This window comes from Tachyglossus aculeatus, chromosome X3 (assembly GCF_015852505.1).
Source record: "Tachyglossus aculeatus isolate mTacAcu1 chromosome X3, mTacAcu1.pri, whole genome shotgun sequence".
NCBI classification, from domain to species: domain Eukaryota; kingdom Metazoa; phylum Chordata; class Mammalia; order Monotremata; family Tachyglossidae; genus Tachyglossus; species Tachyglossus aculeatus.
Window position 1 is genome coordinate 25,418,690 of NC_052099.1, and position 24,267 is coordinate 25,442,956.

General features: G+C 40.2%; 1 protein-coding gene across 1 annotated transcript in view; it reads left to right on the top strand.

The window, feature by feature from the left end:
- The window catches only part of SEMA5A (semaphorin 5A), a 365,291-nt gene that overhangs the window by 255,306 nt on the left and 85,718 nt on the right, over nucleotides 1-24,267 (top strand). The window contains exon 13 of the mRNA XM_038770347.1: nucleotides 23,164-23,371. Coding sequence (XP_038626275.1) covers nucleotides 23,164-23,371 — 208 coding nt within the window. The remainder of the gene's footprint in view (nucleotides 1-23,163; nucleotides 23,372-24,267) is intronic.

The following is a 24,267-nucleotide window of genomic DNA, read 5'->3' on the forward strand; positions in this document are numbered from 1 at the left end:
ATGTATGCTGAGCAGGGAGTGGACTCTTAAGGCCAGTAGTCCTGAGTCCTGGGTTATCCCAACATGTATGCCTTTGTTCCCGGGGAGCCCTCAGCAGGAACGTGTAATGCTACCGATGGTTAAAAACCAAAAAAAAAAAAAAAAAAAAAAATTTAGTAGCAGTTATTGCAGCTTGGAAAAAGCACTCAGTCCTCAACCAGCTCTGCTGGGAGGGAATATGTAGAAAACTCAATTTCATGCTGTGCCTGTAATACCTTACTTCCCCCATATATCATTGTCCATTGAGAGCACTCTAATGACAGACCTCAGAAATTTGTTGGCACAAACACATATACAGCAGCTGATATATGTAGTGTAGCAGATGAGAACATGAGTAAGGGGAAGAATGATCGTTATAGGAAAATAAAAATAATGCCTATTGAAGGTCATATCGAGGAATACAGAGATAGATATTATGACATAATGAACCGATCCTCAGGCCAAGATATCACTGCTACAACAACAACAACAAAAAATGTGGTGTTTCGGTGTCACTCCTAAAGGCTATTGTGCCTGCTTTCTCCAGGTGACTGTAAACTCCAGTGATAAACTGGGGATCTTGGGTGAAAATAGCAAGTGTCGTATTAATCACCTGTTGTGTTTCAAGCACTATGTTAAGCACTCAGGTACATATAATCAGATTAGCACTTGATATTGACCCCAGCCCCATCCCAATAGCCCTGATGTATATATTTGTAATTTATTTTAATGTTTGTTACCACCTCTAGACTGGGAACATGTGTACTATTGTTATGTTATACCTTCCTAAATGCTTAATACAGTGCTCTGCATACTGTAAACTCTCAATAAATGTGACTGTTTGAGATCAGATACAGACCGTGTCCCACAACACAGTCTGAGGGAAAGAAAACGGGTAGCATCCCCACTTTCACAGATGAAGAAACTGAGGTAGAGAAAGATTCAGTTATTTGCCCAAGATCACACAGCAAGGATTAGAACCTAGAGCTCCTGACTCCCAGAGCATTGTTCTAACCATTAAGTGATGCCGTTTTGCATTGTTTCTTTGTAAATTTGAAGATGCTCAACAGACAATTTTTCCTGAGAAAAAGGCTTTAAGAAAATCTCCAAGAAAGAATTTTTAAATTATAATACAACTGTGGAAAGCTTAGCTTGACCTTCCCTCCCTGACTTTGCTACTATCCAAGACCAGTTTGTGGCTCCGAGAGTGGAGAATTTTCCAAGTTCAAAATAGTAGCACTGTCCACTGAGGAAAAGAAATATAATGTTTTCACTCATGTCATTTGTGATAATCCCTTTCGAATGAGAACTGGGCATTTCTCTGTGTTTTCTTTCCCTATATGCTGTTCATGTTATAGGGTTTGATTTTTCCTAAGTATTTCTGACAAAAAATCTGTTATCCCAAAGACAGTGTTTTTATGCCAGGCAAGGACTAAATAACTTGCTTAAGGAACAAATACGAGATAAAAGTTCAAACCGGTGCCTGCCAATTTCGATAGAATTTCATGAACCTTTTGATTTGTAGAAATCATTTTGTTCTCTTCCCAGAGTGTTTCCAGATCTAAAATCATGGAATAAGAGTCTGCAATTCTCATAAATGCATTTTGATGTACACAATCACGCTGTCTAGGCACGTAGCCAAGTTGTGGTTAATTTATCAATATCCATAGGCTGGCAGCAACCAAACTGAGACTAGCATGGGTGCAGGGGGTGGGGTGACGGATTCTTGCGACCGAGGGGGGAAAAAAGAAAACAGTCTGGTCTTCTTTAGCATGGTGCAGCAAGCATAAAACTTAGTGGGCCTGTGGTTGGAAAACGAGCAATAGCAGTGGAGGAACACTTGCTTTATTTTGTAGAACTGTTCAAGAGAACCCTAGATACTGTGCAAAGATTACCTAAGCACCTGTGCTGATGTTTCTGCAGTTGCCTCAATTAGTCCTTGATGGATAATGCTGTCAACTTCAGAGCCAACACAAAGTAGTTTATGTTAGAAAATTCTTTGAAGTGTTCTGTTGTAAATCATAATGTTTCTGTTTGGTCCCTTACCCATTTATAAGAATGGACTCATTAGGTGGGGCAGAATCGCGGTACGAACTGAAGAAACTGACCAGGAGAAAAAAAAAGTGGGGAGAATATCTGGATTTGATCCTAAATTCCTCCAAGGCGCTGCAAGGACAAAATTTAGTTACACAAGACTTACAACCTTTAGTGTTAACTTTTGTTGGGCTATTCCTAACAGTAGTCTTAAACTCTCTTACATAGAATATACACGTTGTTAATTCTTCTGACATCTAGATGCAGGGATTTTTGATTCACTGGGGATTGAAAGATAGCTATAAGCACCTACAGTATGTAGAGTGTGAACTAACAGTTGTAAGAGTACAGCAGATGTAAAATACATGATTCCTGCTTTCAAATAATTTAACAAGCTAATGGTTACATTATTCTTCTTGTACTTGTAGTTTGAAAATTGATGCTTTTAAATCCATTTATTTGAACCAAAGGTAAAACAGTCTTTGGGTAGATGGGATAAAAGATTTGTTTGCATCCTAGTCCTTTACAATTGTATTCTTAGGGTCAAAACTAAAAAGAATTATATTATTTTCATGAACAATGTCCCCTTCCTGAAATCATGATATGATTTTAAGGATTCTGTTTGCATTTTCAGGGTACAGTATGCTCTCATTCTTCCGTCTTCCACTCTCAATGCATTTTTAGATTCCAGGATCTTTTCACTATTCATGTTCATTTATCCTTTGCATGTTTCACATTTTCCTTCTTCTCAAACTGGGTTAATGTTAATCTCGCTATTATTCTTACACCATCTATATTGTGCTTTCTTTCCTATGTTATAGCAAACACCACTTGTGTCATGTACACTATTAAAGAATGATTCATTTTCTCCACACTCTAAATTCTCTTCTAAATATATTCTGAAGGATATTTTTCTCTCTGCAGGCCTTTATCTAGAGCCACAGACATTTTATTAGTGAAACCAATGAATCAGTGTAGCTGCAGTCAGATTTGCTTTGGAAGAAATCTAAAACATTAAAATCTGTTTTCTGGCAAAGGAACAACTTGTGCAGGTTTGCAGCTTTCCCTGTAAATGCTGCATACTTGGAGAACATAGCTGTTTTCAAGTGGCCAACATCTGCCAGTCCTGGGTTCCTTTACTACCTCCCTGAGTTTGTATCCTCTCCTTCATAAGCCTTTTACCTTTTTGTTCCATCATCTCTCACAAAATTGATGTGAAAACAAATGAGATAAGGCCTCAAGTCCTATCACCCCTTTGGAGTGAGATAGCCTACTAGACTTGTATGGAGCTGAGGAGAGGAATGAAACGAGTCTGCACAAGTCACTGGAAGCTATTGGGACCATAAAGCAGAAGGTTCTCATTGCCATTATTGTTTCTTAAGTAACTTTTGAACATTCTGTAACTGTATCTTAGTGTCTTTATGGAGAGTGCACTGATAAACCTTCTAGTATTTCTTCAAGAAAGCCAGTGTTTGGAGTATTATCAGATCATTTTATTGAGGTGAAGAAAGGTTCTGTGGGCCTAGACTAGTGGATTTCATTTAAATTCTTAATTGTATTAGTAAAGATCTATTTAGGGTTTTTTCAGGAGACCCAGAAACTAGAGCTCTGAAAACTATGATTAGGAATTATTTGTAGAGGCCCTGAGTTTTCTCATATTTGTGAGAGAGATTGGGAAGAGTCCTATCCTACTGTCAATTATAAACCTGAGTTACACTGGAATATACTGCATGGAGCATTCTTAATGACTGGGAAATGTGCTAATGGCTTAATAACACAATTACAGATAGTAATCTTAATGAGCCCCATCCTGCTTTCTGCACAGTGAGTGAACAAGACTACATTAATCTGTGGAGTATTTCCACTGGAGGGGAGAGGAAAGAGAGTTCACACCCCCTTGCCTTGAAGCCACAATGCACCATCCCGTCAGAGAATGCCTCTGTCACTTGCTGAGCAACACTATTTGGAGATGGAATATGAGTGTGGGAGCAGCTTACTGCCTCCAGACAGCTCCCATGGCATGCTACTGTGCCCTTAAGAATGCATTTCTCAGGAGTATGTGCTCTACTGGCATGTGTTCTCCAGGCACCCAGATTTCAGGGTGGCCCTAGGCTTATCGGGCCCAAAGGATCTGACAAGGAGACTCACAGTCTCAATCCCCCTTTTACAGATGAGGTAACTGAGGCCCAGAGGAGTGAAGTGACCTGCCCAAGGTCGCACAGCAGACTAGTGGCAGAGATGGATTTCAACCCAGGTCCTCTGACTCCCAGGGGCCGTGCTCTGTCCACTGGGCCATGCTGCGGGTGGAACTGACATGTCTTGGTGATTGAAAGAATATGGAGGTTGACAGAGATAAGAGGGCTCAAGGATAATGGCAAGTTGCCAGCTGAAGGGAAGGGTGTTGTCAAATGTGATGGGAAAGTTAGGATGGGAGGAAAGAATCTGGGAGGGAAGATGAGGAGCCAAAGGCGATTTGAGAAGTCAAATGAGTCTAGGCCTAGTGAAGGGTCTAAGGGAGAGAGATCCTACAGGCAAAATGGACACCCCGAGACCACTGGATTCATTTATTCAATCGTATTTATTGAGCGCTTACTGTGTGCAGAGCACTGGACTAAGCGCTTGGAAAGTACAAGTCGGCAACATAGTCCCTCATCCTTCTCTGGAATGTGTGTGTTGTCCCAGTGATGATGATGATGGCATTTATTAAGCGCTTACTGTGTGCAAAGCACTGTTCTAAGCGCTGGGGAGGTTACAAGGTGATCAGGTTGTCCCATGGGGGGCTCACAGTCTTAATCCCCATTTTACAGATGAGGTAACTGAGGCACGGAGAAGTCACACAGCCGACAATTGGTGGAGCCGGGATTTGAACCCATGGCCTCTGACTCCAGAGCCTGGGCTCTTACCACTGAGCCACTCTGCTTCTCTAATCATATGCTGTCTGTCCAGGTGCCCCGGGTAGCTCTTTGCCTTCTGTTGCCTTGCAACAAGAAGTTTAGTTGTACCTAGAGCAGACCCCTGAGACCGCTTCCATGTGGCTCGGAGCCCTGGGCTACCCTGCCTAGCAGTGTGTAGTCCGAGGTTTACCACATTGGTCTCTTCCCTCCTTAGAGCAGGCAAGTGTCTATTTCCTTCAAGGATGGGGGGCAGATTCACATCTGTTCTGTTAGTTCTCTCCAGGAGGCTGATTGCCGCTCTCCCTGGAGCCAGCCAGAAGAGAATGATTAAATATAATAAATCAACCAATTTATTTAGTGGAACCAAGCCTAATAAAGTTCTGTCCTATAGTATGCGTTTCATAGATTGTAACTAGTCTTTCCTCAAGCATTGCACGTAAAATTCTAGCATATACCCTAAACTATTTTTCCGTGTCCCTTTGGCTCAGTTAGAATCATCTTCCACCTTTGTAGAGATTAATTAACTGGCTCTGGAAAATGGTCAGCTGTCCAGTAAGGTTTTCTAAGACAGTAAATAAGATATAAGGTTTCCTTCGAGGAACTAAGGAGCGGGTTAGTTAATTGTGGGGATGGAAAGAGAATGATTGGAAGGAAAAAGCACTCTCTTGAGTTCTTCACCTCTCACCGAAATGGGTCTGATACCAACTTAGTTACAGTTCCTCTGGATAGCCCATGGTAATCACTATAGGTTGAGCACAATTGTCTGCTGTTCACATTCCCACTATCATCTTGTACTTTGTGCACAATAGAGCCTGTGTTTTATTTTGTTGTCCATGATGATGATGTTGCAACTCTACGGAGAATTTTGTAATGTTCAGCCAAATGCACTTCCAATGCCTCAGGGCTAATCACATTTTCTAAATCTCCCCTTTGACATCAAAATATCCAGGTTACTTTCCACGTGGAGCATTTGGAAAGCCAGGCAGATACAAATCCGTGGCTATTAAAGGGGACCATTTAGATATGAGTAAGGAAAGTCCAGCAAGGATTTTATCCTGGGTCAGTCACTTTCATTGGTTCCCATTGCCTTGTAAATTTCAGGATGAAACTGCCAATGTCAATTGAAACTACCTTTCCCCGATTTCTAGCCGGGTTGAAGGTCTTCGTACTAATAGAGGCCCGCTAAGAGTTTCTTTCTCACTGCCATTCAGGTTGCCCTGGCCAATTGCTGTTTATCACTGTTATCAGCATTTAAAACTCTGCCGCTCCTCCCTGAGGCCCTTTACAGTTATAAGATAATTCAGCCACTCTACCCAAGATTTACAGAGGACATTATGGGGTGTTTATTACTGTGGAGGCCCTAATGAAACTTGTAAGGAGTGGATTCTAGATAAAGAACTTGCTATCTCTGAACACAGCCAACCTTTTGGAGGTTTGGATGTGATCCAAGGTCCTAAACTCCATAATCAGTAGTTCTTTGTTATCAGTGGAGACTTCAGTTATAGTATAGTAAGTATAATTGAACTTTTATTAAATGAAAAGAACTGTAACTATTGCTGATGATAGTGTTCCTAAACATTTGGTGCACAGGTCAATGGACGTAAGTTTTCTATGTTGGACATTTTTGAAAACAATCTTTTCTATCGGAGCTGTCTGAATAGCTGTATATACTGAGGCAGTCAGAGGAGTTGAACTTGAAAGGAAGGGGAGACCCAGTGGAGGTGAATACACCTCTCTGAGCCTTCAGAAGCACAGCCGCTGCTTGGGGATTACTTCTGAAGTAAGCTGCAGATAGTGGGGAGGGTATTAGAGCCCACTTTTCTGATGAAACTTTTCTCAAAATCACCATGAAAAGTCACCGTTTCTGAGAATATCATTGATATTGCAGGGGATGCCCAAGGGTGACTCCACTATCTTTCAAATCTCAGGACATCACCTAAAGATGTTGATTCTAGTCTATGAGCACCTTTGTGGGTAGGGAACGGGTCTACCAACTCTTTCTATTGTACTCTGTCAGGCACTTAGTACAGTGCATGCACTAATGGCTCAAATAAATGTGATCAGTTGATTGATTGAATGACTGATAAAAGAAGAAACAGATTCCCCCTACAGTGTGGTAATGGTGCTGACCAGCGACCTCTTCTTCCACAGGAGTCACAATGGCTGGCTAAAATTATGGTATTTGTTAAGTACTTACTGTGTGCTAAGCACTGTCCTAAGCACTGGGGTGGATACAAGCAAATTGGGTTGGACACAGTCCTGTCCCATTTGGGGCCCACATTCTCAGTCTTGATTTTGCAGATGAGGTAACTGATGCATAGAGAAGTGAGGCGACTTGCCCAAGGTCGCACAACAGACAAATGGCAGAGCCAGGATTAGAACGCAAAACCTTGTGACTGCCAAGCCCATGCTCTTTCCAGTACAACAGGCTGGTTATGTTGTTATAGGATCCATCCCTGAAGATGTACAATCCCAAGGTAAGATTCCTCAGAGGGCTCCATTTATACAAGACTCTACCTGGACCCAGCAAACGTTTTAGGGATTTGAGGACTTCAAGTCTCTTGAGAATGGACCTTTACAGATCAGATTGCAGGCAGACAATATATGCCCAGGAATTCAGCTCTTTCACCTCCTTCTTTCACTATCTTCCCCCACACACCATTTGCTCATGTCCATGGGTTGGAGCTGTTTATGGGGCAGGGAAAGAGAAATAACTTTATGGGAGTATCACACATGTGGCAGGTTGGAATCAGAAGATCAAAGAACTGCTCATGACTGCCAGCAATTCAATAGCTGAAGGCAGCTCTTTGATCTGTGATTCCACATCCCAAACTCCATTTAGTCCCTTTCAGACCAGTGCTTCCTTCAATTCCCCAGAACACTGCTGCTTCAAAGATTTTAATTTTCTCTAATTAGTAGAATTTCGAGAAACCTATTTGCTCTCTTCGCTATTATTCCAGATGGTGGAATATTCCCTTTTGTCTTTCTTTCATGAAATTATTTAACATCCTTTCTTCCTGTAAGATATAAGGTGTCTCCAGCCATAATCATCCCACTTAAACTCAGACTTCACTAGGATATGAAAGGCACAGTCGCTGCCTTCGTATCTATTAAAAAATGGATGATTAAATCTGCTAATGGATGAAAGGGGCCTGAACTGGCAATAAACGTGAATTAATATGACGCACAATATCTGGAAGAACAAAATCCTTACGATCAGAACATTTTGGCTCCTAAATGGGGTATTTTTAGGATCCAAATCTCCTGGCGCTTGTATCCAAAGGCAACAGCCAGACTCTGGATCATCCCCCAATGCATGCAGGTAATCAAGAAGAATGAGGGTACATCTCCAGTTTCACACAGCAAGAACATAGCATGATTTTAAGTTCTACTGGGGCTGAAGGGAGCTGGAGGTCGTGGGATTTGTCACTGATAAACACTTCCACTTTTGATTCTGGGATGCTACTAGCCAATTCAAAGATCTGAATTCATTCAATCATATTTATTGAGCGCTTACTGTGTGCAGAGCAGTGTACTAAGCGCTTGGGAAGTACAAGTTGGCAACATATAGAGATGGTCCCTACCCAACTACAGGCTCATAGTCTAGAAGGGGGAGACAGACAACAAAACAAAACATGTGGACAGGTGTCAAGTCATCAGAATAAATAGAAGTAAAGCTAGATGCACATCATTAACAAAATAAATAGAATAGTAAATATGTACAAGTAAAATAAATAGAGTAATAAATCTGTTCAAACATATATACAGGTGCTGTGGGGAGGCGAAGGAGGTTGGGTGGGGGGGAGGGGAAGAGGAAAGGGGGGGCTCCTCTGTGAAGGAGTCTGTGAAGTCTGTGAAGGCCTCCTGGAAGAGGTGAAATGGTTTCTAAACATCTGATGTTCTGCTAAATGGCTCCATCACAGAAGTCTGCTCATTTGGGGAAAAGGGAATTTGGAAATGAATTGGAAATATGAGCCTGTCATCACCTCCACCCATCCCTTAGGGTGTGGTTCTAGGGGATCAGTAACTCATGTAGCTGTCCACGGGCAGAAATGATTATAGCCCTTCTTTTTCCCAACTCAGAACTCTCTCAATGGATGCAACTCCCTTTTGAGGCTGCAGTGAGCTTAGATTTCTGGAGTCGTCCCCATCAGCAGTCTAATCCTTAGGCTTCCTGGACACATGTGGTTTAATTTCCATTCATAATAATAATAATAATAATAATAATGACATTTATTAAGCACTTATGTGCACTGTTCTCACAAAAGAGAATAGGAGTTGGATTCAAGTTTTGCTGAAATAGCCATGTTACAATTTATTCAAAGACATTTTCATGACAATTTTTTAAATTGATGCTGTTATCCCCTGTCATCTAAACCGCCATACAAGGAAGGGTTGGACTCCAGATTGTTTAAATTTGAATAAGATTGCATGGAAAAGTCTTCCTTTTACCTTTTTTTTAAACTGACAGTATCCTCTTTGTGCATGGTGCTGTTCTTGAACTTGATGAGGAAGTTGGGCGGGGGATGTAAAGAAAGAACTTTGTGCCCACACCTGAACTGTCAATCATAGAGCAGGAGAAACATCAATACTTAGAGAAAAGCAAACATAATCTCAAGTGACAATTCGTAACAGCTACAGCATGCCTAAATGACTGAAACTTACAACATAATTTACATCTGAAAGGTTGAAGAATACTCTTGAAGTTAATATAAGAAGGAAAAGTTTAAAATGAAACTATGATAGAACTTGACCTTAGGCCAAGTATTTCCTGCTGCACATCTTTGGGTAAATAAATAATAATAACCATTGTGGCATAAAGTGCTTACTTTGGGCCAAATGTTTTGCTGAGATCTTGGGTATATAACCAGGTTGCAAATGGTCACTGACCCACCTAGGGTGCTCTGTCCAACTAGGCAAATCACTTTTTCATTCCTGTATTTCCCTGGTAATGACATTCTCCCTCTGCTTCCCTTTTGGTCTGAGGAAAAAGGTGTCTATTTATGGCCCAACACCATCACCTTACATCTTCTCAAGTGAAAAAGCCAGTTTTGAAAGTATGGGTATAGGATAGATCTTGATGCTTGATAAAAATGTTGTGGTATTTCATCTAAGAACAATCTCTTAAAAAGCAGCCTGGTAGAAAATCATTAAAGTGCACTGTGGATGATAGAAGTGTTTTTTTTCTTCTTCAAAGAAAATGTGTATTATTAGAGACACAAGACATCATTATCTGTCCCTTCTTTCTGTGTTAAGATTGATGGTCAGTGGATTTTTCCCTCCTCCTCACTTTCTCTCTATTCTCCCTCCTATCTCAGGCATTTCCTCTCCAAGGTCTGCCTTTTAATTCTGTCCAATTTCCGCCTCCCCTCCCCTCCTCCAACCATGCCACTCTCTATTTTTTCCTGCTTTATTGGAGCATAGGCTTTTTTCTGACTGAAGGACATTATATGACTTGTTCAAATGCAGGTGGTTCCAGTCAGTCGTATCTTGTGCCGACCTGCCACAAAGCGATCGATCGTGTTTTCTCTTCACGATGCTTGCCAGCTCTCGCCTCAAATTATTTCAGATGTAATTTGAGAAAATAAAGCACACATACATCCCAGATTATTTGTTTGGGAGATCAAAGCCCGTAGGTTTGATCTTCGCATGAACAATCCCTCCTTATATGTCACATGGAGGAAGCCCCTCACACCTTTGGAACTGCAGAGAACAAGGAAGCAAATAAAACATTTTTAAAAAACAAAAACCAACCCCTTTCACCTCTCCTCCCCCTCCCACATAAGTGGCATATTAGGGTAGCATGAGAAATTGCTGAAACGCAGTCACCAGTTTGACAAATACTGAGAGTCCTATTTGTCAGCTAGTCAAAATCCGAATTACAGTGTTTACTAGTTATGCTCTGTGATCAAATGATCAAACTGAATCGTTTTCAATGAAATACTTCTCCAGGCTCAGTCAGATCATCAGAGCCAAAGAGTCTGTTGCACATTGAAAGGAATGTCTTTCTGTTTTGTTAAAGATTTAATTGACAACAAGAAGAACAAAGTAGAAAATGTAGCATAAATAGTTGTCGCTTGTTTTAAGGCAGATTTTTGCAACCAAATAACTCAGATTATTTGATTTCCTTGTTCTTGGCATAAAATTCAGTTACTTCTAATCTAATGTTTTAAATAATCTCTTGATTTATTTTCCTTCTCTGCTTTCACTTTCTTTTTCATTTGTTTCCAGTATCATTCCAGCCTCACTAGGTACTATTTGTGCAAATAGATGTCTGAGAAGTTGAACAGTTCAAAATTAAACATGATTCCTGCCCTCTAGGAATTTCCAATCTAAATTAGAATACTGGATTTAGAAATAGAAATAAATCAGACACACTGAAATAGAAGTTTACCCAAAAGGGCAAAAGTAATGAGAAATTGTACACCATATATAGAAGATTCGCCAGCTGAGGCCATGAATTGAATACACTCTAACGCTTCTATCCATTCTGAGAAGGGAAGAGAATCATTTTCATTGGTTTTGTTTTGGGGTTGAGTGGGATGTTAAGGAGGGGAAGGGAATGAGAGAGAGGACTTGCTCAGGATTACATGAGTGTAGTGCAATGTGCTGCTTGGTCCTAATATAGCAGAGAAATTACAGTTGATGGCTTGACCTTCTAGGAATCTTTTTGTAAAGTGAAAATTAATGCTTGAAAATTTTTCCTGATGTGGCGGTTCCTCAGGAAAAATCCTTAATTAAGCAATTCAACTTTACTATCAAGAAGTGGAAATCTTCTACCACTCCTTGCTCCTCCCTCAGCTTCACACCCAGGGACACGAATGTAGTAGTCATCACTCGCCGGACACACTCGGACAGGGGTTTCTCTGGTGAAAGCCATAGAAGGATGCTCCTTAAAGACTTTGTTTGGGTCCTTCTCTTAGAGAACACCAGGGCACTAGGTTGAACTTAGACTTGGACGCACCAAATAAAAAAAACCTAAAACAATTGCCTCTAGACTATAATGTCATTGCGGGGAAGGAAAACGGCCACCAACTCTTTTATATTGTACTCTCCCAAGCACTTAGTAAAGTGCTCTTCACACAGTGAGTGCTCAATAAATGTGATGGATTGATTCATGGCTTCCCTTTCCACAAAACATCCCCATATTACGTCTTGTGAATAACAGCTTTGTTGTAACTCTTTAAACAGTTGAAATTGACTCTTCACCACAACCTGGACTTTTGAAAAACAGCTCTCATCATACTGGAATAAGTGTCAGGCCTTTCCAAAGAGCAAATGACCCATTGTCTCTGATTGAAACAAGAGCTTTCCAAGCACAGCTGTATAGTGGGATCTCATTCAGATTTGCTTCTTTGGAAAGTGGTTTCAGCCCAAGAGATGACTGTTGGAAGAGTAGATGCCTATTATGAGCCGGCATAATTTTTCCAAGTTTTAATAATCTGTCATAAAGTTCAAGATGGATTTGAAGTTAATGTCTATGGCAAGGAGCTCTGTTCTGCTAAGCAGGGTTCTTAAAGACTTGTAACTGCCCTTAGAATAAGTATTTCCTTGAAGCGAGTTGAGAATATGAACTTTACTAAGACCCTGTCTGCAGACGGCAGGCAACTCTTATTTAACTTCCAAAATCGCAGGCTGCAGCGAGGTGAAATCATGCTGGGGCGAAGTCTTGGAGAAGGAAGATAAAGCCCTAGTGTGTTGTATGCTATGGTTGGAAGTGTCATGACTTCTAATCATGACTTAGAATTGGAAAGCTGAAAGGGATGTTGGATCCTCTGGTCTAGCTTCCTGCCTCCAGATAGGTGAAAAATTATAAACCTTTCAGGACTTTTAGATCTGTGTTCAGATGTAAGAGCAAATAATGTATACTCACTCCTCCCAGATACTTGTATTCTCTCATGCTGTTGTGTGCGCGCTCTCTCTCTCTCTCTCTATCTATATCTATATCTATATATGTAGATATATAGATATAGATATATAGAGATATATAGATATATATAGCATCAGCTCAGCTCAGTCAGAATCAGTTAGCTCAGAACTAAATCTAAGGCCCCAGTTTAGCAAAGCTAGTTTAGACACCCATGTCTATAGGGGATTCTTGAAAAATATACAACAGCAGATTGTCATTGTCCTGCTCTAAATGTATCAGAATATTGTCCAATTGCCAGTTTTTGGCAGCTGAGTGAAGCTGAAGGACTTTCTCTGTCCCTGTGCCCTTAAGGTCCTGCTTTGGACCAATGGTATTTTAAAGGGGCCAGGCCAGCCATGACTTCTAATTACCACCCAAATGGGACTGAGTTGGTTCTAACAATTCTCATTAGCGTGGCAGTACCCTGGGAAGATGTAGATGGAACTGGTTGTTTAGAATTCCTCTCTAACCCTTCAGGACCCCAAGGGACTGGAAGGCCATAACCCTCCTGACCTTACCAGAGTCCCGAATTATGAAGCTCACTGAGACTCAACCCTGGGTCTCTTGGCAGGCCTAAATCCCAAGGCGGTTTCCTGAACCCCTTTTTATGGTTAAGAATAACATAACTTAATTCTGTTAGTGGAATTACTTTCTGGAAGAGATATGTAAATATCGGTGGGTTATGGCCAGCATGAGAAGTTAATTTACTCAGTTTAGGAGAAGTCCAAATGCTTTTCATCTACTGGTGCTTGGATAACAATTTTTTTCCAAAAATAAATTATGTCAATGCTCTATTGCTTTTTGTGATTTCAACTTTTTTAAAGGGAAAATCTTTTTTGGTGCTGAAAATACCCTCTAAATGATCAATGACAAAACGTTTTGGTCCTATCATTAAGTAATCATTTAATTAGTATTCCACATCATTGATCGGAACAAAAGAACAATAATTCAAGTCTAAAAAATGTAAGATTATAAATCTATGGAGGATTTAGATTTCTTTGGACAAAATTGGACGAAATTGTGGCTTTAAAAATGTTTCCCAGATGTTTCTATTTCTTATGCTAAATAAAGGAGGCGTGGTGTGAAGTTTGTGGTGAGCTTGCCAAAATGCTCTGGTGTAGACTTGAAAACACTTTGAAAGGCAAGCCCTACATGTCTATTTTACTAGATGCTTGAACACATGGACTGAAATTTTTTTTTTCCACATTTATCAGCATGCTACATTCAGGTTGCCAGTCATAAGTGTTTATGTTGAGCTTCTTATTGATCAAGCGATGGTATTTATTGACTACTTACTCAGTGCAGGGCACTGTACTATGCACTTGGGAGAGTAAAGTTGATTTAGTAGATATGATCTCTGCCTTCACAGGGCTGATTATTATTTTAATGTAAAAGCATCCAGACTTTGAAAACATTCCAGTTATATAGACCTAGTTTTTTATGTATAATATGTATTTCATGTGGGTTGTGTTAGACCATTATTTTTATTAATAATGATATTGAGAATAATATTGATAATAATTATGGCCTTTGTTACATAGATTGGGTGTAAAAATACCAAAGGGGGTCTGGAACTGGAGAAGATTCTGTGTAACGACTAACAGAACAGAATGCTGACTACCAAATCTGAGTTCCAAACACACTTTATTTGGAGTGGGCTTAGAGAGGCAAGATTGAACTCACCCCAGTGAGGTGTGTGTCTATTCCTTAAATCATGTAATAATAATAATAATAATGAAGTAAAACATTTTTTAGGTTCCCAACCTTAGTGTAATCTTGGGAAGGTTGTGGGTGGGTGGAAGGAGAGATTAATTCCCAAATTGGCAATGATTCTTAGGCTCCTGGGACTCTTACCCAAAAAGTCTAACCATGTTCCCGCAACTTAACCTTTGAGGAGAGCATACTAATGAACAAAGAAAGTCTGAACGAGTGTGCACAGTACTTAAGTAACTACAGTATTAAAAAAAAAAACCCAAAAAACAAACAAACAAAAAAACCCTCTCCGGATGAGTCAGCCTTTTTCCTATTGCTTTTTGGAACATTGAGCTCAGTAGTTTATACATGTGAAAGCCTAACAAGGAGACTTTGAATTTGCATAGCACATTTGTTTTTCCAAAGCACTTTCACACCAATTATCACATTTTATTCTCACATCATTGCTGTGAGGTGAAAGGAGGCAGATTTTTTTTTATTATCGTACTGTAAATATTGGTCTTTTCTCCCAGTTTTGAAGTTACTGCTTTTAACAATATCTAGTGTCTTAGATGGCCGAAAGAGTTACTGTGCATCCCTACATGCCCAACTTGCCTCCTTGGAGGGGTTCAGGTACTGGCCTGAAACATATCTCGTGAAATTATTTTTGTATTCCTGTGTTTCAGTGACAATATGAATGTATAAACTGGTATCATTTTCAGGAACTGCAAACCAGCTCTGAGGCACCAAGTGCTGCTTTGGGTCTGAACACTTTCGAATGAAATGGCAGAGACATCAGGCACGGCATGATCTAGTGAAAAGAGCACAGGCCTGGGAATCATAAGACTTGGGTTCTAATCCTAGCTCTGCCAAGTGCCTGATGTGTGACCTTGGGCAACTCCTTTTATTTCTCTGTGGCTCAGTTACCTCATCAGCGCTTAGAACAGTGCTTTGCACATAGTAAGCGCTTAATAAATGCCATCATTATTATTATTATCTGTAAAATGGGGATTAAGACCCATTTGGGACATGAACTGTGTCCAGCCTGATTAGCTTCTATCTATCCCTGTGCTTAGTACAGTGCAGAGTTGCAGGGTGGCTGCAGGCAGAACTGTTTAGTTTTCTTTCCATGTGTTTTGGAATCATTAAGTTACTTTATTTAATCCTGGGAAAGAGGATCACTTCCTGATCTTGCAATGTAGAATATCAGCCACCAGCTTCCAGATGATGTAGATGACAGTTCTAAAGAATAACAATCTAATTGTTTTCCTTGAAATTCCTAAAAAGAAGAAACATTTCATTTTAAATGAACATTTTAGTACCATAGAAGTGCTTAGCATGAATTTTGCTAAAAACATTTCAACTAAAACCTAATGGAACTTGTCTAAATTTTGCCATTGAGAGGTGGGAGGATAATTTAGATTTTGTGTTCACAACTGTGACTTTAAAAGAAAGGCAGCTAACTTTGCCAAATATGTCACTGTTTTTAAATTTAGTAATAATAAATCTAAAGCAAGTAATTTCCCTTTATAGCTTGAATTTCCTCCTTTCTGAACAACTTTCAACCTTATGATTGGACTTAGATTTAAGTCATGAGAGTAGATAAGAATCCTTTCAAGGATACCCAGAAGAATATGCTAATTGCACTTCTGTTTTACATGGAATATTATTTTTATTCACTGGAAATACTAGTGGCTAATTTTTTGTATGCTATCAGTGTATGATTCACTGTACTTTAAGGAGTGATGGAAGATTTGTTTGGTAAAGCATTTTGGGTCACCCCAAAAGTCATAGTATTTCTCTCCTTCTATCCTTTGTGTAAAAAGTATATATATATATATATATATATTGCTGATTGCTGCCTACTGTCTCTGGATAGAACCAATGGAATCGTGTAGAGGGCTGGCTCAGATTGAAAGGACTACGGGGGAAAAATACTGGAATTTAAAAATTGTAAATTTGGGATTAGTTTAATTTATGGTCTGAGAAGAGTGAGCTTTTTATTGGATGTTGTTCTTTATTCAGTTATTTAAGGAGCATAAAGGTGTATCAAATAAGTAGAGGTTGCACCAGATAATGTCACTGTTTGACTTGGGGTGGGAGGGGGAGCTCTTTTATATTTTTAATGTTGGAATGAAAGTGTCTTGACTGACTTTATTAATTCAATGTTAGGCGTTTTAGGGAAATTATAGCAATATTTCTGCCTTCTGATACTTTTAGATACCAACAAAAGAACTTAGTGAGAATTAGTGAGAACTTAGTGAATTCCTTAGTGAGATATTGCTAAGGCAAATTCGTCTTGATAAATATAGAAAAGAACTGTCATTACTAGATGAAGGTCCAAGTGAATAAGAGAAAGATAATGAAATAGAAATGCCAAAGATTCAGTTATTTTAAACCTATTCATCCTGTTATTTGGGGGGCATTCAGAGTCCAAAAGGGAAGGGAAGAAGTTCATTACATATCGGGCTTTTCACATTACTGGGCTGAGTAGGTAATTTCACTATCAGTAGTGGCAGCTTCAGAAAGGAAGGACTAATATATATATATGATATATATATATAATATAATATATAATATATATGATATTCAGGAAATGTGTCTTCTGGCTAGGCATGGCAACTGAGAATCAGATGGATTAATACTAAAAATGAAGCTTTTCAGTCTCCTGCATCATTTATAGATGAATTCAATTCTTTGCCATTTTATGAACTTAGATGTCCATCTATATGTTGCTGATTTGTACTTTCAATCAATCGTATTTATTGAGCGCTTACTGTGGGCAGAGCACTGTACTAAGCGCTTGGGAAGTACAAGTTGGCAACATATAGAGACAGTCCCTACCCAACAGTGGGCTCACAGTCTAGAAGGGGGAGACAGAGAACAAAACCAAACATATTAACCAAATAAAATAAATAGAATAGATATGTACAAGTAAAATAAATAAATAGAGTAATAAATATGTACAAACATATACGTATATACAGGTGCTGTGGGGAAGGGAAGGAGGTAAGACGGGGGGATGGAGAGGGGGAGAGGAAGGAGGGGGCTCAGTCTGGGAAGGCCTCCTGGAGGAGGTGAGCTCTCAGTAGGGCCTTGAAGGGAGGAAGGGAGCTAGCTTGGCAGATGGACAGAGGGAGGGCATTCCAGGCCCAGGGGATGACGTGGGCCGGGGGTCGACGGCGGGACAGGCAAGAGCGAGGTACGGTGAGGAGATTAGCGGCAGAGGAGCGGAGGGTGCGAGCTGGGCTGTAGAAGGAGAGAAGGGAGCTGAGGTAGAAGGGGGCAAGGTGATGGACAGCCTTGAAGCCAAGGGTGAGGAGTTTCTGCCTGATGCGCAGATTGGTAGCCACTGGAGATTTTTGAGGAGGGGAGTAACATGCCCAGAGCGTTTCTGGACAAAGACAATCCGGGCAGCAGCATGAAGTATGGATTGAAGTGGGGAGAGACATGAGGATGGGAGATCAGAGAGAAGCGCTTAGTACAGTGCCCTGTGAACAGTAAGCGCTCAATAAATCCGATTGAATAGATGAATAATGATGCAACTTCATGCCTTCTAGGGGACAACATTTCACCCTTCTGTGGGTTTAATATATATAAGAGCAGTATTCATTATGAAAGAGCATAAACATTTACTTAAAATTTAATAAAAGCAAAAGAGTAAGAAGGGATTGGAGCCAAAGACCAAGTCAGTGTTTTCTTGCAATAATTCTGGTTTATTTTTCAGATTATCTCTTTTCCTTCTTTTTGTTTTTAACAAGGGCAGAGACCTTAATTAGGTTTAAATGATATAATAGTATGGGTTCTGGAAGTGATTTCAGCCACCATCTCAGCAAAGAATGAAATTGACTAAGCCTAGGGTTTCTTTTTTCAGCATATGCAGTAAAACAAAGTGTGCATCAATGTAAAGCTTTAAGGTCAATGTTTTGGGCCTTATTGTTACTACTTGGTCATCTTCATAAAATACTTAACTGGGCTAGGTAATAGACCACTGCAGCTCTTGTTTGTGTGCAGTGTGTAGGGTAAAAAGACTAAATGCAGTGGAAAATCCAGTGGTCTTAAGAAATGCTTAATAATTGTGGAATTTGTTAGGTGTTTACTATGTGCCATATGCTATACAAAGAACTGGAATTGATGCAAGGTAATCAGATCAGCCACAATCCCTGTCCTTCTTGAGGCATGCAGTGTAAGTGGGAGGGAGACCAGACGTTGAATCCCCATTTTACAGATGAGGAAACTGAGGTTCAGAGGAGTTAAGTGAGTCGCCTAAAGTCACACCGCAGGCAAGTGGCAGAAGCAGGATTAGAGCCTGGGCTCCTTCCAACTGGACACATTCCTTCCCAAACTTGGTTTCAAATGCTTGGAGCATAGCGCATGACAAATTTTGCCTCATCCCAGCAGAGACTTCTTACGTCTAATAAGGATCCCCCAAATTCTCCAGTTAAGGAATTTCAGATGGTTATACATGCAGGAGGGATGCATCCTGCATGAACAGTGACACCTCTTTGAAATAGAAACCAGGACAAAGTTATTGGGATTTTGGTACTTCACCACACCTATCACCGCACTGTGTTGTGAAACCTGTGTTAAAAACCACACTTTTATGATTTCCCCATTTCTTATAAAGTTCCTTTAAATAGAATAATCAGTCTTTCCCTGAACACATTCACAGTTTTTTAAACAATGAAAAGGTTAGCAAAATGTATTTTTTTCCTTTGCATAAGAAATGTCACTTTCTATGCTGACGTCTTATATTTTTTTCTCCATCTTAAAGTGGTTCATCAGTAATACTGCTCCTCAGGCATTTCTTAAGGATATTTATGATGGCTTCTGTTGTTTTTGACAAATGAAACCCACCTTGATAATTGCATACTGGAAACTATTGCTGTAAAATATCAAAATTCTAGCTTTAGCCATTTTAAATTAGACATTTAGAAGGCAGGTATTACAATGAGATTGCTTTCGCTGGGCTGTGCACATGCATTCAGGGGACTAGTTGGCTGAAAAGATGATTTCATTCTGGATCACTTAGAATTTTCTTCTTGAGGGGGCCCTGACACCTGCTCCAAACTCCCTCCCCGCCATTTGGCAGTGTGTAGCAACTCAGCATCTCCTCCTGGTCAGGACGCGGCCACCTCTGCAGCTGCTCATTACATGGAATACGTGTCTAGCTCAAATGAAGTCACTCTTCATTCTTTCGTGAATGATGTTCTATTGGGATATTGTGTGAATTGGCCTCTAGTTCCCTTGCAGCTGCCTTCCGACTTTGTCATTGGCATTATAACAATCCTTACATGGGCATTTGCTAACAAATCTATCCAACAGCCTTTGCCAAGTACTGTCGAGAGAAGAGGAACTAAGAGTCAGAGTGACCCATCCAAGTGGGTAGTGGGCAACCACCAACTGAGCAAAGATAAGGACTCAGATTTCCTATCTCCCAGACTTCTGTTTTGCTCAGCACACAATGCAGCCATCTATAAAGCAAATGGTTTTGCAGTGGGTTGGAACCAGCCAAGCACTAGTTTGCTTTCACCTCAGTGGTCCCATTTATCTTCCTATACATCTTGTATTGCTTTTGGACTAGATTGTATTGGACTGAGAAAATGAAACATTTTCTGCTTTTTACATTTTCACCCATGTCATCTTTCTTTATCTGTCTCTCGAAAAACTTGTGTCAAATTTATTTTGAGATGATGTCAACTTCCCTTTGATTCAGTCTTTCAATAATATTTATTGAGTGCTTACTCTGTGCAGAGCACTGTACTAAGCTCGTGGAAAGTACAATTTAGCAATAGAGGCAATCGCTGCCCACACCGGGTTTAAAGTCTAAAAGGGGGGAGATGGACATCAAAACAAGTAAACAGGTATCAATAGAAATAAATAGAATTATGCACATCAAAACTAGCATATAGACATCAATATGAATAAATAGAATTATAAATGTATACATATATACAAGTGCTGTGGGGAGGGTAGGGCGCGTAGAGCAAAGGGAGTGAGTCGAGGTGAAATGGAGCAGGGGGAGCTGAGGAAAAGGGGGGCTTAGTCTGGGATGAACTTTTGTCCGTGATCCATGCATTCGAGTTGTTATCTCTGGCAGGACACCACGTTAGATTAATTCACTTTGGTCTCTCCTCATGTCCATCCCAGTTCTAATCCAAATGTGGAGTGGTCTTATTCTACATATATAATAAGGGGAAGCAGAGATTCCAGAGGTTAAAAAAGGTGAATAAGATTCCCTAAATAATAGAAAATGCATGATGCACATTCAAGCAAATTCAATCCAATATAGAACAAGAGTCCAGATCCTCCACCTGCCTAATTCCCAAGGAAAGAGACGTGGAAAGGACTCTCACATTGCCTTAGGAGTGCTTCTGTGATGAGTGGATGGGGAGGGATATAGCCCTTTTCTCCTCTCCCCCTACTTCATATTTGTTGCTTCTGCCCAGGATGAATGCTTGAGATTTGAAATTCATTTCAGGTTGTGCTCAAGGTAGGATTAGCGGTGTGTTCAGACTACTGGTGGAGCTGGATTTGACTCTCAGTCCCATGTTCTTTCCATTAGATCAAATCGCTTCTCCAGTACAACTTGAAGATCTGCAGCTTCAAATCCTTTTTTGTGTGTGAATGTTTCCCACACAATGTTTTCTCGTCCATTGAAGGCCTCCTGTTTTATTTTTTTTACTGTGCATCCCACAGTAGGGAAGCAAAGTGACCTAGTAGAAAGAGCTCAGGCCTTGGGAGTCAGATGATATGAGTTCTAATCCCAGCTCTGCCACCTTAGGCAGGTCACTTAACCTCTCTGTGCTTCCATTCCTTCATCTGCAGCATGGGGATTCAGTACCTGTTCTGCCTCCTATTTAGACTGTGAGTCGCATGTGGGACCTGGTTATTTTTTCTCTACTCTGCCACTTAGTACAGTACTTGGCATGTTGTAAATACTTAGCAAATACCTCAATTATTGTTACTGCTATTCTGTAGCACCCTCTTGCATTCTAGTGACAGAAATCACTTGAATTTCCCACTGCTGGAGTCCAAGGAAAAAATCAAACCTTAAATGTTATTTTGTGATAAACAAAATTTGGTCTACTGTCCTGAATGACTACTTATAAGAGAGAATGTTGTACTGATTGGAGAGAAAGAAATTGAAGAATTTAAGCATCAGCTAAATGGATTAGAAAAATAACTTTCTGTGGAATTTTAATAGTTTTATAATTCCTAATGGTTTTCATGTAAGTCATTCGGCTAGAAACCCAGGCATTCCTCTGAAAACTGTTAACCAATGAATTGTAATGTTTTTAAATAGACTTATTCGTTTTTATTGCGGTTCTTAGGGAATTTGAAACATATGATCTTAAGTGACTGTTAATCTGAATATATGCTCACATTATCATTACATTCATAGAAAGCACCGTAAATAAATAAATAACAAAGCTTTATGTTATGCTGAAAAGTGTGTTTAATTCTAACCTCTTCTCCTCCAACCATGCATTCAATCATCCTGAAAGAGCTGTTTTAAACTCCAGAAAAGCATGAAATTTTGGAACCACGATCTCTGTGAAATTTCTGTTGAGTGAGCTATTGGGAATCAGAGGATCTTGTTTCTAATTGCCGCTCTGCCACTTGTCTGCTGTGTGACCTTGGGCAAGTCATTTCACTTCTCTGTTCCTCAGTTTCCTCATCTGTAAAATGGGAGTTCAGAACCTGCTCTACCTCCTAGATAGGGATAGATTGCCTTGCATCTATTCCAGTCTATACTGCTTGGCATGTATTAAGCTCTTGACAATTAATTATTATTATTATTATTGTGGTTTATAGAATGAAACTGGTCTTCAGGATATGATATCCTTTGATACTTAGTGAAGGCAACTGATGTGTATTTATGAGATATATAGAGTTCAAATATTAACATTTAAGACACCCTTTCACTTAAGACCATCACAACTTTTCCAGTACACCAATATGAACAAATGAGCTGTGTAGTTCTCAGGCTGTAATTCTTTTCCTGCCGGTGCAACAGTAGATGTTCTCTGCTTTTACCAGTCAGCTTGGAATTTTTATGATGACTTTTGCCCTTTGCATTTCTTAGAACATATACAGTTAAACCAACTGACCATAATCTCCCTTTTCCTTGGTCCCTACCACACTCACCCCCCACATAATTAACAGCACTTAATCCCAGCACTTGGTGAAATGGTTTTCACCACTAAGTTTATCAATCCTTCTGGGTCCTGCCTATTGGATGAAACCTGCCATGGCTGCTCCAGAACAGAAAGCCAAGGCTTTGTCCGTGATATTCACTCATATTCACTGTGTGCTCTGCACACAGTAAGCACTCAATAAATACGATTGATGATGATATTCACCCTCTCCTCATTCCCTATACCAACCACTTCCACCACTAAGGGACAGAAAATTCACTGGCCCAGGGGATGTGACAAATTCTGGGCCATAGGGGCACCCACCCTTTCCTTTGTCTCCCGCCTCTGGAGGAAAATCCCTTTCATGGGGAGAAGAAACCAGGAGCCCTTGCTGTTTTTCGGTGACAACAGCTAGGTACCATTTGCTTATGTATCTAGCCATAAGTAACTCTCCCTCCTCTTATTCCCCTTACAGACTACGGCACCATCAAGAAAGTGCTCGCCCCTATGAATCAGACTTCCAGCAGCTGCTTGCTTGAGGAAATTGAACTCTTCCCCAAGAGGCAGAGGGAGCCCATCAGAAGTCTGCAGATTTTACACAGTCAAAGCGTTCTGTTTGTTGGCCTGAGGGAGCATGTGGTCAAGATTCCCCTGAAGAGATGTCTGTTTCACAAAACCCGCAGGTACGGAGGGTTGGCTATTTATTTTGGGCCGTGGATTGCTGCTTCTCTCAAAAGAGGAAGGGGTGCTGGAAGCATCTCAAATTAAAAGCAGCCAACTGAAAAGCGTCCCCAAATGTGCATGTTGCCATTTCACAGCAGAGTAGTCTGAGAGATATTGTTAACACCAAAGGAATTTACTGGGACTAGAGTGATCTACAGAGCCCTTAAAATTATTATCAATGTTAAGAGGGCTCTAGGAAGCCATAAGCAATTATTGATATTAAAATTGATTTATTCAGGCATTTATTTCATGCAACTTCAACAGTGTTATTTATTGATCCCCATCTGGACTCAGTCAGACCTTAGCAGTGTTTGGGGGTATGGGAGGGGGGCTCTGTTTTTAATAAAGAATAAAGAAGCCAAAGAAGGATGCCACATTCAGTTGTTTTCTGATAATCACTTTTTAGCTGATTATCAGAAAAGGAACAACCTTTTTCTCATGCTCTTTCTCCAAAATTTATCGAAGCAGACTTTTATGGATGTTGAGCTCTTTTCTGATCTTACATCAGTATTCTCATTCTGTGCAGAAATTGTGATGGTCATAGAAAAACAATTGCAAAGCTTTTCTTTAACAATATTGACCATAGCAGAGTTGAACACAGTTCAGAACAGCAAATCCAGAACCTACCTTTGTCGAGCTTGGGAGGAATGAAGAGCCAGAATTATCAGGATGTAGTGGGAAAAGAGAGCAGATGAGTAAGAGGGAGCTGGCTGTGAAGTTGATGGACAGGAATTTTGGTTGTATTCAAAAATCAGTGGGGAGCCATTTGAGATTTTCAAAGAATGAAGTGATGTGCTCTTTATTAGCATTTTAAAACTTTACTGAGTGTCATATTTCTTTCCACTATGAAAACGAT